At 39.5% G+C, this 17,452-nt stretch overlaps 1 protein-coding gene across 4 annotated transcripts in view; it reads right to left on the bottom strand.

Annotated features, from left to right (window-relative positions):
- Nucleotides 1-12,370: 12,370 nt before the first annotated feature.
- The window catches only part of PROSER1 (proline and serine rich 1), a 29,152-nt gene continuing 24,070 nt past the window's right edge, over nt 12,371-17,452 (bottom strand). For all 4 annotated transcript variants that reach the window (XM_033234568.1, XM_033234585.1, XM_033234576.1 and 1 more), the window contains 3 exons: nt 14,913-16,698; nt 14,307-14,457; nt 12,371-13,718 (listed from right to left, as the gene is read on the bottom strand). In XM_033234568.1, the coding sequence (XP_033090459.1) occupies nt 13,596-13,718; nt 14,307-14,457; nt 14,913-16,698 (2,060 nt within the window). In that variant the 3' untranslated portion in view covers nt 12,371-13,595. The remainder of the gene's footprint in view (nt 13,719-14,306; nt 14,458-14,912; nt 16,699-17,452) is intronic.

Genomic DNA, 17,452 nt, shown 5'->3' with positions numbered 1-17,452 from the left:
GTAAGGCCTAAAAATATTTACTGTTTGTCCCTTCACAAAAAAAAGTTTGCTGACCCCTGCTTTACACTATACATTTCCATGAGGAGAGTGACATAGTCTAACATTTCCCATTGCACCTGCAACAATTAGAACAGTGTGGGCACATGGTTGATGTTCAACAATACTTGTTGAATGAATGAATATATAAATCACAAATGAAAACAGCTCTCAAATGGCAAAGCTCTTTCTCAAATCCAGATCCTCAGGATCCTGTAGTAGGATTCCTTCTTTCATCAGAACACATAGAACCACAGAACATTTTGTGGTTGTTCCAATACTAAGAACACCAATTTTCTAATTTTCTGATGTTCATTTCTCTCATATCAATATCCCAAATACATCTTGTTTTTCTTTTGTATACCATTATATTTATTGTATGGCATTTATTATATTATATTGTATTATTTTACGAAAACAAAACAATAGAAAAAAGCTCTAATCTCTCCCTGGCCATCTTGTCTTTTCTAGTTTTCCTTCTGCCAACCACCTAGTTATTTCCTTCTTAGCAACTTCATCTTAAAAGTTATCTCAGATTCCAGCCTGGGCAACATGGTAAAACCCAGTCTCTACTAAAAATACAAAAATTAACCAGGCATGGTGGCGTGCACCTCTAGTCCTAGCTACACTGGAGATTGAAGTGGGAAGATTGAGCTTGGGAGGCAGAGGTTGCAGTGAGTCAAGATGGCGCCACTGCACTCCAGTCTGGGTAGCACAGCGAGACCCCAACTCAAAGAAGAAAAAAACAAAAGTAAAAAATTTTCCAGATTGTGGGTTATTTATACCAACTACTTGATAATCTTTTTTTTTTTTTTTTTTTTTTTGAGGCAGAGTCTCGCTCTGTCGCCCGGACTGGAGTGCAGTGGCCAGATCTCAGCTCACTGCAAGCTCCGCCTCCCGGGTTTACGCCATTCTCCTGCCTCAGCCTCCCGAGTAGCTGGGACTACAGGCGCCCGCCACCTCGCCCGGCTAGTTTTTGTATTTTTAGTAGAGACGGGGTTTCACCGTGTTAGCCAGGATGGTCTTGATCTCCTGACCTCGTGATCCGCCCATCTCGGCCTCCCAAAGTGCTGGGATTACAGGCTTGAGCCACCGCGCCCGGCCACTACTTGATAATCTTAATTGCCTTCTCCACAAACTCAAATTGCTGGAATAACTACTATGGCTGTCATCCACAGTTTGTAATTACAATAATTAATACAGAGTATTAGAAATTTAGGAAAGAAGACCAGAACACAGATTAAAACAGACATGCGTAATGTGTGCACAGAGTCAGCAACTGTCTGCTCTAGGATAGTTTCCTCTGCATCTCCCTTAAACATCCTCGCTTACAACTCCAAGTAGAAATGTTGCTTGGAGGCACAGCGGGCAGGAGAGAAGGCTGTGGGTTCATACTGCCTAGATATAAAGAAAACCTTGCTCTGTCATGAACCAGTGTGTGTTGATGGGTAACCTATTTAACCTCTGTGCTTTATTTTTCTCATCTGTAAAATGCAGATGGTAATATAATATTTACTAAGCAGAGTTGCCTGTATGATAATCCTATGAAAATTACATGTAAAATATTCAGAATAATGACTAACATGAATAAATTATAACTATTATTACCATGAATGGAAGCTGGGCTGTACTTCTAAGGACTGAGTTAACTTCTCTCTACAATGGCAATATTGGGTTAATTTTCACAATGTCTCCCTTTTTCCCTAATTTCAAGTGAAAAGAAGACCGATAGAGATTGATTTGGTATGTCAATACATTTATCAACTCTCTTCTCTCTCTGATCTAATGCTACCATAATTTGCTACAAACTTGAAAACTCGAGGCCCATTCCTGGTCTGTATTTAGTCAATATATAATTTCCATCCTGTTTCTTCCTGGCCTCTACTTTATCACCATGTCATCATCACTTTGTAACTAACCTCTCATGGAAAGGGCAACAAAAAAACTTCCTGTTTCCATCATTTCTCCTGACTTAAGCCAAAGACAATCTTTGCCTGGAACTAAAAGCGCCTTTCCCTTTGAATCAGATGCTTCTCCATAGTCATGCAGGAAAGAGTTCTGGAGGTGCTAGTTTAGCTTATTTCTAAATACATTTTCTCTTAATATTAGCCAAATACCACTTACGCTAGCACTGCCAGTCACTGAGGTGCAAGGTTCAAAACAACAGAAACAGTAATTATTCCCTGGGAGCTGCTACAAAGAGCCTCAAGAGTGCTTGCTACGGTCCCTCCCTTTGGAAGATGACTAAGCAATTATTTTTCTTTTTCCTAAAGAAAGTTTCAAATGTCTCAGCCTAGAAAGCAAGAAGTGTTTCAGCAAGCAATGAGCACCTCGGACAAACTGAATCCTCATCGCAGGGCCTCAGGAAATGAAACATGAGCTCATTTTCAAGTTTCCTCCCTCTTTGTCTGTAAAATATAAATTAGTAAGCACAGTGGATGAATTCTTATCATCTGTGGATGTTCTTTCACTTATCACGGGAAAGGAGGTTACGGAAATTTCTGGAAGATGCTCCGGATGAAGACTTTTCAGTGTTTCTACACTTTCATTCTATCAATTTCTGCACTAGTGAAAGTATTGAGATGAGCACGGCTTCTTTTTTTTTTTTTTTTTTTTTTAAGACGGAGTCTCGCTCTGTCTTCCAGGCTGGAGTGCAGTGGTTCAATCTTGGCTCACTGCAACCTCCACTCCCCCAGTCCTGGGGTTAAGCGATTCTCTGATGCCTCAGACTCCCAAGTAGCTGGGATTACAGGCATGCGCCACCACACCCAGCTAAGTTTTGTGTTTTTAGTAGAGATGGGGTTTTGCCATGTTGCCCAGTCTCGTCTTGAACTCCAAGCCTCAAACGATCCGCCCAACTCAGCCATCGAAAGTGCTGGGATTACAGGCATGAGCCAATGACCCTGGCTGAAAACAGCTATGTTTTTAAAAGTCCTAATTCTATTCCCACTCTTGACATACAGGACATCTGTCCTTGAGTATGTATATTTGCTTTTCCCCAATTGTTCATCTTATAGCACAAACCCTCTCTGGAGACAATCTTTTCTCAAATTCCACCTGTTTCCTTTCCTAAGCTTCCTGTTTCAGTCATCACCCACCATCCTTTCTTGCTAAGATGTATCCAGGTGTTCCAAGACAGTTGCTGATCTCCTAAGAAAACATGCCCTTTTCTTTAAATTGAAGTTCTCTGATCTCATTAACTTTTTTTTTTTACAAATATACATCATACATTCTAACTTATCTATTCTCATTTATTCAATTCTTGAATTCCCACTTCTTTTTTCCTTTTCTTTTATTTATTTATTTATTTTTGAGATGGCGTCTCGCTCCCCAGACTGGAGTGCAGTGGCTCAATCTCGGCTCACTGAAACCTCTGCCTTCCTGGTTCAAGCAATTCCCCTGCCTCAGCCTCCCAAGTAGCTGGGATTACAGGCGCATGCCACCACGCCTGGCTAATTTTTATGTATTTTTAGTAGAGATGGGGTTTCATCATGTTGGCCAGACTGGTCTCGAACTCCTGACCTCAGGCCATCCACCCACCTCAGCCTCCCAAAGTGCTGGGATTACAGGCGTGAGCCACCACACCCTGCCAAATTCTCACATTTTTAAATGAGAAATTCGGTCTTTAAATCTGTAAAGATACTTATAGTGATAACTCCCCAAGCTGCAACTCTGGCTTAGACCTCCCTTCAGAATAATAAATATTTTTAACTATCAGCTCATGAAACATCTCTACCTGGACGTTCCCCAATTAAACATTCTATACATTAAAATGAAATCTATTGAATTAAGTCATTTGTATTATGGAATGCTGTTGATACATTTAAAATGTATGTATTTATTGAATAAAGTAAACAACCATCAACATGCCACACAATAGCACCACTAGAATATTACCAATACCATTGAAGCTACTTGCGTATTCCTCCTAGGTCTCATCCTCACCTCTCTAAAACTACAATTTATAATTTTGTTGTTTATTCACTTGCTTTTAAAATAGAACTTTTAATATTTTATATATACATTTCTAAAACACATATGATTTAGTTTTGCTTTTGCGTTGTTTAAAAATACCCACGTAGGCCCGGTGCGGTGGTTCACGCCTGTAATCCCAGCACTTTGGAAGGCCGAGGTGGGCAGATCACGAGGTCAGGAGATCGAGACCATCCTGGCCAACATGGTGACACCCCGTATCTACTAAAAATCCAAAAATTAGCTGGGCATGGTGGCGTGTGCCTGTAATCCCAGCTACTCGGGAGTCTAAGGCAGGAGAATCACCTGAACCTGGGAAGCGGAGGTTGCAGTGAGCTATCACGCCACAGCACTCCAGCCTGGCAACAGAGTGAGACTTCATTTCAAAAATAAAAATAAAAAAAAAATGAATGCTCTGCAATTTCTTTTGACGTTCCATATTATGTTGCAGGAAGCTATTGCTCTTTAATTTTGAGTGCAATTTAATACATCAAAGTGTAAATGGGCCACAGTTCACTTATTTATTAGGATACTTTTAGGTTTTCATTATTACAAATGATACTATCATGAATGTTTTGTACATACCTTCTGGTTGCATATACATGCAAGAGTTTCTCTAAGGCCCTAAAATCCAGATATATACATCCAGAAATGAAACTGTTATACTTTATGTTCAACTTTACAAGATTTTTGTAAATGACTTTGTAAAATTGTTTTCCAAAGTGGTTTATGTCACTTTAATCTTACTAGTAGTGTACAGGTATTCCCTTTGTTACAAATCGTTGATTGCACTTGTTAATACTTGACTATCTGGTCAGTGTAAAATAGTATTTCATTATAATCTGACTTTAGATTTCCCTGAGTTTTAATAAGGCAGAACAAGTTGCACATGGTTATTTACAGTTTGTGTTTTCTTCTTTGTGAGTTGCACATATATGTCCTTTGCTCTTATTTTGGACTTCTTCTTGCTAATTTAATAGGTACCCTTTATATATACTTATATATGCTTGTTATATACACATCAAGTACTTCTTATCCAAAATGCTTGGGACTTAGAAGTATTTCAGATTTTGGATTTTAGAATATTTGCATATACACGAGATATCTTGGGGTTGGCACCACCCAAATCTAAGCATTAAATTCATTTATGTTTCATGTACGCCTTATACACATAGCCTGAAGGCAACGTTATACAAGACTTAATGATTTTATATGGAACAAAGTTTGTGTACATTGAACCCATGTGGACAGTCTGTGGTTATTTGGCATCGTCATCATTCCCGACTGAATTTCTATGCTACCGATAAGCGATCATTTTCTTATGCTTATTCACACATAAGTACTTAACAATAAAAACTATGATATCCATTAACACGGTGAAAAAATAATGTGTTCAGCAGCACAGTAGCATCACCAGAATACCTGGGTCAGCTGTTAAACAGCAGCAACAACAAACAATGGCAGACTTTCGGCCTCTAGCTGTGATGCTGTGTTCTGTGTTTTGATTAAAAGGTTACAATACACTATATATATTTTTTTTTTTTGGTGGGAAGAAACATCAGAAGCATTTGAAGGACAAGGAAGTGGGTCCTCTAGGGATGAGGAGGCGTCCTGCTGGAAGGTCTTTTAAACTGTTTCCTCCAGAGTCATCTGCCTCATTAACAATGGTTTTTGTCTTAGACGTCTCTCTTGGATTTTATAAGCTTACATTATGTCCTGCTCTGTTATAAATGCATGCTGCTCTACTCCTTCAATAAGCCCATCACACATTTTCATCATGTTGTCTAGAGGCACTTTTTTGCAGTGTTAACAACATCATCTTCATCATCACTAATATCACAATCACCTTGATTCAAAACCATTTTGGCTATTTCACAATCTATCAATGAATAAAAAACTGGAGCCTCGTTATTGAAGGTACAAACTTCTTTAATATCAATTTCTTACAGTTTGTTGATGGACTCTGAAAGAATTTTTTTTTTTTTTGCGTATATAAGGAGGTCAGACTTTTTTTCTCATTTGACATATGGAATCTTTCAAAGTCTCCATCTTGTTTGTCACCTTCACTGAACGTGGTCACAGGCCAGCAGCTGTGCCAGGCACGCACCACTGTGCCCTTAGTTCTGTGTTTCAAGAGAACGCAACAGCATATATGGTATCTGTCGTGACAAAATCAGGTTGAGAACCTTCCGCACGCATGCCTCCATTCACTGCTGCTAGCACACTGGTCAAGAAAGCCTTTTCATTTTCACTCTTCGTTTAGCTAAGGATGCTCTGGTCACATGGCTAAGGAGTGAATGAAGTCACATTTGGGGGAAGTACATGGCATAAACGTTGTTGATGAGAATTTCATTTGCAGAATGAGCGAGATGCAGTGAACAAGAGCTGCTGATATAAAATGCCTGTGAAGCCAGTCAGAAAAGCAATCCCTGATTGTCCATGCCTTTTTTTTTTTTTTTTTGTCAGAATAATGGACTGGTAAGAAATTCCTTTCCTGGAAACAGCCAGGGATGCAGGCTTTTGCCTATCGCAGCAAGTGTACCTTTATGTGTGTCTGCTGCATTAGCACACCCCAGCACAGCTCTTCTGTCCTTGGCATCCTCAGTGCCTGCAGGGGCTGCCTCATCAGCTGTGGTCAGTGTCTTTCCAGGGCAGTAAGGACAAAACAGTGATGTTCATCAACAGTATAGGCTTGTTTTGGCATCAGATTTTCATCAGTGATGACCCTGACAAACTCATTAATGAATTTCTTTACTGACCTGTGACCAGCAGATGCCTTATCACCACAAAGGTTTAAAAATGGAATGCCGTGTCTTCTGTTAAATTCCTGCAACTAGCCTGTTGCATATTCATGGTTCCTGTCAATTTTCAGTTTATCGTGATCAATCTTGGCTTGTTTCATGATCAGCATACCATTAAGCAGCATATGTTCACCGTAACACTGATGAATCAACTCTTCCAATACATAATTGAGATCTTCATTTTTAGCTGTATGGTGTGTTTTTCTATTTTTCATTAACTTCTGTTCATCGCCTTTAGCATAGAACTTCAACAGTTTATCCTTTTGTTTCTTCAAGTCCTATATGGTGGTCATTCCAATGACATACTCTTCTGAGAGATGTTCCACACTTACCGCAACTGTCCAGTTCCTCCAACAGCTTGGCTTTCTATCAAACTATACATAAACATAAGTGCTTCCTTATTTTCTTATTACTTATAGGGGTGTCTACAGGCCTTTTTGACCTTTTCAACGATATCTTTACACCACAGAGCAGAGAATAAGTGAGTCACATCTACAGGACTTGGTTTCGTGTGGGGCATCAGGGAGAGCCTGCCTTCAGTGTGTCTGGCCTGCACGTGTGCTATTTTTAGTACCCTTTGTGGGTATGTTCGAGTGTGGACTCAGGATGCATGGAAAAGATAGGTCGTAGCTGAAGAAAAGCTGGGAAGGTCTTTTTCCCCTTGCCGATGCTGAATAAACCGCATTGTGTGCCTGGGTTTTGGCTGTGACCTGTCCACGGGATCGGGTGGACACATTGCCCTTGTTGTGTCATGTTGGTGCTCAAAGTTCTGGATTTTGGAGGGTCTCAGATTTCAGATTTTCTGATTTTTGGATTAGGGATATTCAACCTGTATATAAATATATGCACACCTACACAATGTGTGGGTGTATATATATACTTTATACATTGTATGTACTTAGGAATACTTGATACTCGACAGCACATAAGTGGCAACTATATTTTTCCAGTTGTCACTTATTTTTTCACCTTTTTAATGATGCGCTTGATATCAAATATATACAATTTCAATATATTTAATGTTTGGTGTGCCTTGTTTAAAAATTCTTCCCTTCCTAAGGTCTTAAAGACTGAAATATCAAGCCTTGACAATTAGTAAAGAAGGTCCTTCTGCTTCATTCATTCTCGTCAGAAGAATTTTGGCTATTTTTCATCCTCTGGTCACCCACACAGTTTAGGATAAATTTGTAAAACTTTCTTAAAACATTGTTGAGATTTTGATTGGAATGGTGTGGAATTTGGAGACTGAGAGATTTTATATTCTAAGGTTATGATTCATAAACATGATCATTGTGTATTCTTCATTTAAGTAGGTTTTCTTTAATGGTGCTTATAAAGTTTAAAAACAAATTCACCATGAAGTTGTTACTCATCTTTTGTCGGATCTATTACTAATGACATGTCACTGTTTTCTTTTTTTTGAAAAGAACATACTAGCCAGGCATGGTGGCTAATGCCTGTAATCTCAGGGGTTTGGAAGGACAAGGTGAGTGGATTGCCTGAGCCCAGGAATTCAAGACCAGCCTGGGGAACATGGCAAAACCCCTTCTCTACAAAAAATACAAAACAAAACAAAAAATTTGCCAGCCATGGTGGTGTGCACCTGTAGTGCCAGCTGCTCAAGAGGCTGAGGTGGGAAGATTACCTGACCCAGGGAGGTCCAGGCTGCAGTGAGCTGTGATCACTTCACTATACTCCAGCCTAGGTGACAGAGTGAGACTCTGCCTCAAAAAACAAAAACAAAAGAACATGCTATTGATGCTGTTGCTCATGTTTGACAATGCAACTGACCTTTGAATATAGTGTGTCTGAATCTCGCTAAGATTTATTAATTCAAATAATTTGTCGCCTCTGAATATTGTCTGCTTTATATCTTCCTTTCCAATCCTTGTACTTTTTATTAATTTTTTTGTACTTTACTACTAGCTAGGATGTCTAATACAATGCTGAATTATTTTCCTTGATTGATACCTGATTTTAAAGGGGGTATTTCTAGCATTTCATAATTAAAAATAAAGCATGCCATAAATACGTTTATAGATATATTTTTATTTTACTTGGTAGTTATTTTTAAACTAGTTTGCTAAGGGTTTTTTTTTTTTTTTTTTTTTTTTTAGTTTTTAGCCATCGTGTTGGTTGAACTTTATCAAATGTTTAATGTTTTTGATGTATAGACCAAGAATGTTTTTTCTCTATGTGGCAAATTGCACTTTTAGATTTCCTAATGTAGTTTTACCCTTGCACTCCCGAAATAAACATGGCTTGATCATGGTGTGTCATCTTTTTTTAAAAAAAAATGCTCTACTTGTATTGCTAATAATTTGTGATTTTGTACTATCCTCTTGAGTAAACTTGACATGTATTTTCTGTTTTTCCTACTATCCTTGTCTGAGTTTTGGTATCATGGTTAAGCTGGTCTTTAAGAATGACTTGAGGAGTGCTCTCTCTTTCTATTGGAAGAGTTTGTGTGTCCTTAAAACAACTCATCCCTGAAAGTTCCGGACTCAGAAAAGCTTTCAGTACTTTCTACTGAAATGTACTACAGTAGAGTCTATACTTGACACTTTTAATCACAGGATTGGAATTCATTCTCGTTACTCCCCTACTCCGCACATGTGGCAGTTATTACTCCAAAATTAATGACATTCGCTCATGTTATACTACTGCAGATCCTTAAAGCGAGTACATACTGCATAATTACTAACAGAGCCAGTCTTCTCTATTTGTTGTCACATATTTCATATAAGCATTTGACTTGAAATACAAATAGAAATACTACATCCCGTAATTGTAAACATTCATTCAAATGGAAACTTCCTTTCCATTTACAAGTGTTGAGATTACTAACATAGGAGGTCCTCAAATAACATCCTTTTGTTCGACATTGTTTCATTATAACATGAGTGGCTGAGGCCTCTGTCTGCATGTTTTGCATTCTCCACATATCCCAGTCTCCACATACTCAGGTTTCTTCCACATCCCAAAGTGCCTGTTAGGTTTACTCGTGTGTCTAGATTGTCCCAGTCTGAGTGAGCGTGGGTGTGTGCGTGCCCTGGGATGGGATGGTGTCCTGTGCAGGATGAGTCCCTGCCTTGCATCCTGAGCTGCAGGGATCAGCTCCAGCCACCGTGACCCTGAACTGCAATAAGTGCGTAAGAAAATCAATGAATACAAATTGTGAAATAAAGGTTTGTAAAGTCCACGATAATCATGCAAATGCATGACAATAAATGATGCAGTGCCTAAGCGGGCTCAGCGAGCCTGCCAGGTTTCTGATTGTTTCTGAACTCCGCAGTGGTAGGTATTCCTGACAATTTTCGCTTTGTCAAGGACAGGTGTGGGTACACCTTGACGTAGTCCACCACCTTGACCACCACCAGTCACTGACGAAAAATTGGGTATCTAGTTTTTATTACTCTTTCTTAAGTGTATGTTTAGCTCACATTTATTTCAACGTCTAATTAGAAGTGTTGTAGGTCTTTAGACATTTGGTGCAGTTTTTGTGACCAGAAACATTCCATAGGAACTTAATTTTGCTTACATCAATTAGCCTATGGTAAAACTGGTTTCGTTATACTGTTTCTCTTAAAGTCGCAGTTTCCAAAAACCTATTGATGACCCAAATGAAGATTTACTTGTACAGGAAAGCCTAACTAACGTCTTACCGTGTGCTTATTTCTTACACGTGTCTGTGCCTTTCTTCATGTCTTTTGGATGTTTTATTCCAATTACCCTCTCTACAAATTAGGAGTGATAAACACCACTGACTTTTAGCTCTTACCATAAAATTTTGTCAGAGATACTTAAAAACTTACTATCATGCCTCATCTGACTGAAAGGACCTTGGGGATGTTAACGCAAACTAAATATGGCCTGAGAAGGACTCCGTACTTCTAGATTTGAGTCCTTCTGAATGAACTGTAATCTAGCTTAACAGTCAGACAAAATTGGAAACCTAATTTAGATGCATGTGCCTGTAACAGGAACTGAATCTTGGCCAACCTCAGCGGCCATACTTCAACCACTGCTGAGTGTTCGAATTGTGTTCAAATAAGGCACCAACCTGTAAGCAATCCAGCTGTTTCTGTATCTCACTGCCGATTTCTGTACATCGTTTCCTTTTTTGGTCTATAAATCTTCTTCCACCACGTGGCTGCACTTGAGTTTCTGTGATTCTGGGGGCTGCCCAATTTGCAAATCATTCATTGCTCAATTAAACGCCTTTAAATTTAATTTGGCTGGAGTTTTTATCAGGGACAATTTAGATTACCCTTCCCAACTTCCTTGCTAATGTTCAATATTTAGCCTTGTGACTGACCAGATTAGTTTGCCAATGTGTTGTGTCGCCTCTAAAAACAACAAACATTCAAAGTCCTCATTAAATTTGGAGTTAAGTCTTTTCTACAATTCTGACACCAACTATATAAATATACAATCTGGCAAATCAAATGGTGAGGCTTCAAGTTCACCAATTTTATAAGTTAACTAACAGCTTTTGCAAATCTTAAACACGCTACTGGCCTTCACATAAAGGGGATAGAGAGGAACACAATCTTCACAGTTTTCATTTTTGGGTTTCTTCGATAACCTCTAATCCAACCTCCATGCTGCAGCCTAAGTGATTTTTCTGAAGCACTCCAATACATTTCCAAACTATCCACAGAACAAATTCCCAGGTTTTGGCATGGTTTAAAGGTCTTTCATAATCAGGTACCTCTCTTGCTTTTCATCCTTAAAACTACTATATATTTATTTCAATAACATATTTATCCAGATATATTATATTGCTATGCTACGGTCATACTTTGTGCCTTTATAAATCACGTTCTTACTCATTCTTTTAAGACTTTAATGCCACTGATAAATCTTTCTAGACTCCCTCAGGTAGTAATACTCCCCTCACGTCTCGTGTTTTCTTAGCACTTGGTAGTAGAAGTATTCATAGTAGATGCTTGATTCAGATTTACCACTTACTATGTGACTTACATCTTGGATGTAAGTGAATTAGGTTACTTACCCCATATAGTTGGGAAACATACACATAAAACTAGCCTCCAGGAAATAGTGCAAGGATTCTAAAAACATTCACTTTAAATACACCTTTGAATGGCCAATTATGTGTGAGGCCAGGAATCTCATAAGATGAACAGGATATAGCTCCTCTTCTCAAGGGGCTCATAGGATAGCAGAAATACACCTTGTAGTGGCATCATATTGTATCAAGACTACTCATTCAATATTTTCTGAATGAATGGTCAACACATTAGAAAACACAATATAATCTTTAAAAAAGTTTTATGGGTACAGATTTAAGAAAAATAAATGGCAACTTCCAGCAATTGTTATCAGATTAAACTATAGCTTACATTGTGTGTTTAAAGACATAAATCAGTCTGTTCATGTGTTGGTTATGAAGTTTACATTAAGGTATCATTTAAACGAATGAGCAATCAGTAGTATAAACTGAGTTAAACTAAATTTGGATAAAAATGTTCAATTTATTAACTCTAGCACGTATACAAAATTAGAAAGCCTATCCAAGCACTTAGCAAAACACAGAATATTTGTCATATCCATAAAGTTTATTTTAAAAAATTGTTAAAAACTAACCATACAGGTTTATTAATATGCTTAAAAAGTTTGTTCCCTATGTTGAAGTAAAATACATTAGCAACATCTTCCAGACACCATCTTTATAAAAGTAAAACTTCTAGATCCTGAAATGTACTACAGTAGAGTCTATAGTTTACACTTTTAGTCACAGGTTTGGAATTCTCTCTCCTTACTCCCCTACTCCCCACATGTGGCAGTTGTTACTCCAAAATTAATGACATTCGCCCGTTATACTACCACAATCCTTAGAGTACACACTGCATAATTACTAACAGAGCCAGTCTTCTCTATTTGTTGTCACATATTTCATATAAGCATTTGACTTAGAGTACAAATAGAAATACTACATCCCATAATTGTAAACATTCACCAGGAGCTTCCATAGTACAGTAAGTAATAGAGGTGGCCCGAGAGTCAGTCAAGTGTCCCTCACTCATTGGATACTGCTGAGATTAGGAGAACTGTTTTGAAGGCAAATTATCCTAAGTCTTACTTGTATTTCTTATAAGGATGTAGTTCTGGATATATACTTTTAGTTGAAAACACCTGAAAGTCATTCTGAAGACTACATTAAGCACCACTTCCACTTACCTGAAATATATTGAGTTAAATTCAGCAGTATGTATGGTTGTTAATATCAGAAATTAAGAATAACTGTGGGTCTCAAGTTCCCTTTTGTGGATACATACAGAGTACTGAGTTCCCACTGATGCTAACAGGAACCGCTCATGCATACCAAGGGTAGTAACTCCCCCAGAGCCACATGCAACCCCTAAGTCTGAGGCACAACTATGACTTCTGCCAGGGATGCTATACAAGCATATTTAAGGCTGTATTCAGCTATAAAGAGTTCAATCTACTCTTTAATACTTTTTCTATGTAGATCACATACACAATTCAAAATTTTATAGGACAGGTGAAAAGTTTCCAAACACTTTTTAAATACCATTCTCCATACAATTTATTGTCAGCATATTTACATAGGGGAGTGTTCATACTTAAAACCATTTTTTAAAATGCAACCACAATTTTCAAATTGTTGTCACAATTTCTCCAGCATTATCCTCATTCTCATTTTCTGACTTTTGGCCAGCTTCACATTTGTCAGATTGCTCACTGCAGTTCTTAGGCAATTCCGATGTTGCTCTGAAGGAGAATAAAAGTTAAAAGTATTCACTGCCACCCACTTTGGGACAGGCTTGGTTGCAAAGAAAATGGTGTTCCTGGGGCCGAAGGATAACTAGGAAACCCATCAGGCTGAGCTGGATAGCTTTCCAGAGCCGAAGCTGAATGGACCTAATGGAAAGAAGAGCATGTGGTTTAGCAGAGTGCCAAGTTCATTCAAGCCCACGCTTGCTTCTACCCATGCCACACAGAGCTATTCAGAATAGGAAAGACAGACAAAACTCTGAGGCACAATCAAGTCTGCTCAGTCACCTAAGATTTTTAAGAAAATGTTCAAATTTCTTCAAGGTGAAGGAGATGCACAGAATTGTCATTGAAATATTTAATATTCTCTCAAAAGTCAATAGGTTTTCTACAGATAATGTGCTTAATGGTCAATTATTTAGCTTAAATTATAGAAGAAAATTAACATTTAACTGTCATGAATAGATTCTTAAATTTTATCAAGTAAAATCTATAAGCAGGAAGGAAAAACAATTCATACAGATGTCTATATCCTACCACCTTTGTAACTCTCCTGAAAGAAGACAAGCATAATTTGCAAATCTGGGGAGAACTAATCATCAAATCTCCATGCATTCTCCTGAGAGCCATTTTTTGTGCCAATGTTGGGATATCGCAAATGATACTGTAACATTCTCACTACAGAAGTTAGTTATACATGTTACCATGTTATTTATGCCAGCCATTGCTGCTTACCTGCTGTAACAATGCTGACTGTGCGGCCGCATTATGCTGTAATTCTTGCAAGGATGATTGTGAAGGATTCTGAGAAAACCCAGGGATACCTGGGAGGGACAAGAGGCCTGGAAAAACAGAACTGCCTGCAGCTTGCAGTCCAGATGATAAACTAAAACAATTGACAGAAAAACAAGTTAACTGCAGACAAGACATAAAAGCTACTGCTTCCATATTTGTCAAATACAATCTTAAAATGTTAAAAACAAAACAAAAACATTACAATTTATTCCTCTGTTGGAAGGACCCTAAAAATCAGCCATTCACCGATATGAAACTTACTTTCTGTGAAGTATATTATTTGAAATTCAATAAGTCTGTTTTGCATATAATCCTTTCTGCTGTCTAATAAAACTACCAAATACAAATCCAAAAACTATGTCAACAGGCATTAATATTTTATATATTTATCTTAACGTGGCTCATAAAACATTTTTTGAGTGCTAAAGTTTCCGTCCAGGAAAACATCGTTTAGATTTTGACATTCATTTGGATGACTTGAAATGAAATGTGAACTACAAGTTAGGTGAATAATAATTTTATCCTATTTCCAAAGAATCCACGTACCCGGCTTGTGCAACAAGAGCGGAGTTGAAATTGGAACTGAATGCTGAGGCGAATCCTGGGAGGACTGGAGCTGGGGATGGGGCTGTGGCAGCCACAGGTAGTGGTGTGACAGCTGCGACTGTAGATGGTGCCTGCAGCCCCGGGAATGAGGGAAGAGCAGGGGTAACGCTTGGGGTATTAGAGACAGAAAAGCCTGGGTAAGAGGGATTTGAAGATGACAGAGGTCCTTGAGTAACTGAGAAAAGTGAGGGAACAGCAGTAGACAGGTTGAGGGGGAAAGGTGCTGCTGAGACTGGTGCTGACGCAGAAAGCCCTGAGAGAACAGCTGCTGTCGAGCTGGGATGAGGGAGAGATGTGGAGGTGGCAGTAGTAGATGAGGTGGCTATTAATGACCCTGGAAGAGATACTGATGGATTAAGAGATGGGTTGCCAGTTAAAGGAAAATTGTTGGTCAAAGAAGTAAAAGGAGGAAGAGCAGTGAATACTGGTGCGATGGGAGTGGAGGAACCATGTGGTGGAAGGGAAATAGAAGAAAGGGTATTTGAACCATTTAAATGAGTACTCAAGCTGGAGAGACCTGACAATGCAGGATTAAGGCAAGTAGATAAACTGATGGGCACGGATGTTGAAGTATATGCACGGCCCAATGTCCCTGACAAACCTAAAGTGCCATGAGAGGGATTCCCAGAATGAGATGGGCCTTTGAAGGCCGAGGGAGTAGGACTCGTGGGCTCAGTTTTGATCATAACAGGAAGAGTCGTTACAGCAGGGGTAGATGAAATATGCAGATCTGAGGTACCTGGGTGGGGGCCATGCAAAAGGGGGGCTGAGGAGCCACAGCTAACTGACGCTGATGTGGAAGCTGATGCAACAGTGGCTAAAGGAGACTGTACAGGCAAAGTCAGAGGAGTGGAAGTTGAGTTAGCCACAGGAGACGGCAGGCCTGGGAACAGGGCCAACCCCGGAGTGGAAGTCCTCTGTGGGGTAGGGATGGCCGATGGGGCATAGCACTTATTAGGGGCTGCGGCGGAAGAGTCAGAGTTCTGAAGAGTAAGAGAAGACAGTGAAGCCAGCCCACTTGTGACAGCAGAGGATAAAGCAGAGGAGCTGATTAAACTGGTGTCATTGGATGTCAGAAAGCCTTTTAACGCAGACAAAAGAGGACTGTTCACACCAAGTGGACCGGCAACAGTGGGAGTAGAGCCACCAGCAATTACAGGAGTTGGGTTGGATAGGCCTTGGGATGTTGGTGGTAAGGGCAAAGGGAGCCCTGCAAAAACTGATGCCAATGAAGCAGAATTTGGGTTGCTGGTAGAAGCAGCAGTAGAGCTGGTGGAAAAGGGGAGGCTAGTGAAAGGGGCAGAAGTAGAAGCAAACGTTTCACTGGAACCAAGAGTGGACCGTGGTGCAGGTCCTGGGGTAGGAGTGGCTGGAGTAGGAGTGGCAGAAGGACCTGGCAGTGACACTAGGCCAGAAAAAATGGAAGGAACAGGAGTGGTAGTTGTACTGTGGATAGACGTAACAGGTGCAGTGGGCAATGAAGGGGTTCTGATAACTGTTGGGTTTGGCGTTGATGGCTGAGGTGTGTGAACGGCTGAGGAGACCTGCCCTGGGAACACAGGAAGGACAGTATTCGGCAGGTTCATTCCAGAAACGGTGGCAGCTGCTGATGCTGATGGATGACTGATTGCCTTGACTGGGGATGCAGTAGGAACAGGAGTTGCAGCAGGTGTTGAAGGATTAGAACCATGAGGAGAAAAGAGTTGACTTGCTGGGGTGGAAAATGCTATATGGAAGGGGGAAAAAAGGCAAGAATGTATCACCATGCTGAAACGTCAAATTTTAAATTAAAAAGCATAACCATCTTTGTAATACTTAACAAATACCAAATAAAAAGTGATAGGTATAATAGGCTCTTGTAATGTCTACATTGCTGGGTTCCATTTCTCAGATCTTTACTCTGGAGCCAGTCAGATTCAGTTGTTGTCTAGACTCTGCTCAAAATAGCTCTCCAAATCACAGGAAGTTTTGAGATGCTTACAAAGTGTCCTTTCATATTTTTCCACTTTTTAAAAATTACAGCATTTCTTTTAATTGTGATTAGTGCTGCTGCACTGACTTTACCTCTAATTCAATCTACTTATCTAGAGTAATAACCACAAGTCAGTCTCCCTCATAGGAGCTTTCAGAACATGGCTTCCCTCGCAGGGCCATACAAGGCTTTCCAGGATTCATGTCCGTCTCTCCAGTACTGTTTGTTGCCATTCTGTGAGTTGAATTTAATATTCCAGATTGTTAATCTGTACAGTTGCCCCGCCCCACCCCCAAACAGTTGCTCATACTGACCACTCTGCACTACATTAAACCCCAACCTTTACCTGGCAACTCCTTTAGGGGCAAAAGCTATGTCTAATTCATCTTTACAGTCCTATTACCTAGCACAGAACACAGCACCTGCATACTTAATGAGTGTCTGCTGAGCTGGATATATCGTAATTCCCCCAAACTACAGTTCCCAAACCCACTCAAGGACTATTCCC

This window comes from Trachypithecus francoisi, unplaced genomic scaffold (genome assembly GCF_009764315.1).
Source record: "Trachypithecus francoisi isolate TF-2019V2 unplaced genomic scaffold, Tfra_2.0 Contig01461, whole genome shotgun sequence".
NCBI lineage: Eukaryota > Metazoa > Chordata > Mammalia > Primates > Cercopithecidae > Trachypithecus > Trachypithecus francoisi.
The sequence above is the reverse complement of the archived record's forward strand: the minus strand, read 5'-3'. Positions and strand labels throughout refer to the sequence as shown.